Below are 1723 nucleotides of genomic sequence, written 5' to 3' on the forward strand. Positions count from 1 at the left end.
GGAGAAACATAGTTGTAGAAAGGGAAGCAATATTGCTATTTCAAGATAGCAGAAAATATCAACATTGTCTCTGGTTGCTTTCAATTTTTGCCTATATTTTGTTTCCAAATTTATGTTATCATGTCTTTTTTTTTGTTCATCTGAAACCACGCTATAAATCAGCTAAGGATGATATTACCAAGCGAAACATCCACTCAAATAACAATACAGTTTCACAAGTAATGACTACCATCATAGGCTTTTTTTATAAGAATATAAACGATGTTTAGACTTGGAATAATTACAACGATTACGACGACATAGAAAAAGCAGCGCTGAAACGTAGACATATGAAATCTAAGAAAACAAGATCAATACTAGCATTACTTAAGAGCAACATTGCCTCGACGTTACTACTTTCTACTCAAAAGCCCACTGGTTCTCCCTGCGGATCTCCGCCTCCTCCTCAGGTGTGAAATCATTTTTAATGTTAAAAATCTTGCGGATCTCCTCCGGAGTCTTGTCCTTGATCATGTCAGCAACAGTCTGGCAAGTAAGGTCGAGCAATCCCTTAATGTTGAGGTAGTTTGCAGCCAGGATGAGGTCGAAAAGGGTGGCCTGGTCGACCTTGACAAACTCAGCATCAAAGCTCTTGAGGTCCTCGGCGGAGGCGGGGGCTGCAGTAGAGGTGGAGGAGTTGGCGTCAGCGGCGGCACCGGAGTCAGCCGGTTTGGGGCTGGCCTGGACGTGCTTCTTGCAATACTCAATGATCTTGGAGAGGATCTTTGAGTCGACGTTGGGGAGCGGGATGCCGTTGTCGGCGCAGTCATCCTCAATCATGTGGCGGATGGTCTGCGACTCCATGGCAACCGCCTCCTCAACCTCGAACTCCTGACCGTCCGAGCTCTTGAGCGTGATCATCTTCTTCTCGCCTTCCACGGCCGCCATTGATCAGAAGATTGGGAGGCGAAACAAAACCCTAGCAAAGAAGACGCGGCGGCGGAAGACCAATCGAAAGACAGGAGCGTTTTTTGCGTGTTGGCCTAGGGTGGGGAATCGGGGATATTTATTGGGGCCGGTGAGGCGTTGCCTATTGTGGACTCCGGGAGATATTCCCATCGTGCTCGTGCCGCATTCATCGGGAAGTTAGACTCGGGTTTGAATCCATCATGGCGTCATGGCTCGTCAACGTGTCTTTTTTTTAGGACCTCGTCAACTTGTCTAGTCCCCAACAAAAACGTGTCTAGTAGTCCTATACAAAGCACAACGCCTGCGGGTTCGGCTCGAGCCGAGAGTATATAGTATGTACACAATGATTGATAAGTCGATCTTCTTTCTTCAAAAAAAAAGTCGACCTTGATTTTTATTTTTGTTGAATTATGTGGCAGTTTTTTTTAACATAGTATAGATGCAACCGCTCATATACACGCGCATACACTCACATCTATGAATGTACACACGCACATCCTACCCGTACGAGCATATCTAAAAGACTGAGCCCGCATATTATCTTGAAATTTACGAAGTCATCATAGGCACCTCGTCGTCGATCCGAATGTCTCCTCCCACTAAATGCGCATCGCCGAAAATCCTGAAATAAATGCGAGCACCAGAATATGAACCCTGATGGGCGGGGATACCGCAGTCCCTCTAACCATCCAATCACAGATTGGAACTGGATTAAAATGTGTATGCTGCCGTGCAATAGCGAGAAATACCGGCTGGCATAATCTCACCGCTACAC

At 46.1% G+C, this 1723-nt stretch overlaps 1 protein-coding gene across 1 annotated transcript; it reads right to left on the reverse strand.

Annotated features, from left to right (window-relative positions):
- Positions 1-210: 210 nt before the first annotated feature.
- LOC123160480 (SKP1-like protein 1) lies at positions 211-1026 on the reverse strand. The gene has a single exon (XM_044578291.1). It carries the CDS (start codon positions 925-927, stop codon positions 400-402), a length of 528 nt encoding a protein of 175 aa, XP_044434226.1. The 5' UTR covers positions 928-1026; the 3' UTR covers positions 211-399.
- Between the last annotated feature and the right edge of the window lie 697 nt (positions 1027-1723).

This window comes from Triticum aestivum, chromosome 7B (genome assembly GCF_018294505.1).
Source record: "Triticum aestivum cultivar Chinese Spring chromosome 7B, IWGSC CS RefSeq v2.1, whole genome shotgun sequence".
Classification (NCBI taxonomy): Eukaryota; Viridiplantae; Streptophyta; class Magnoliopsida; order Poales; family Poaceae; genus Triticum; species Triticum aestivum.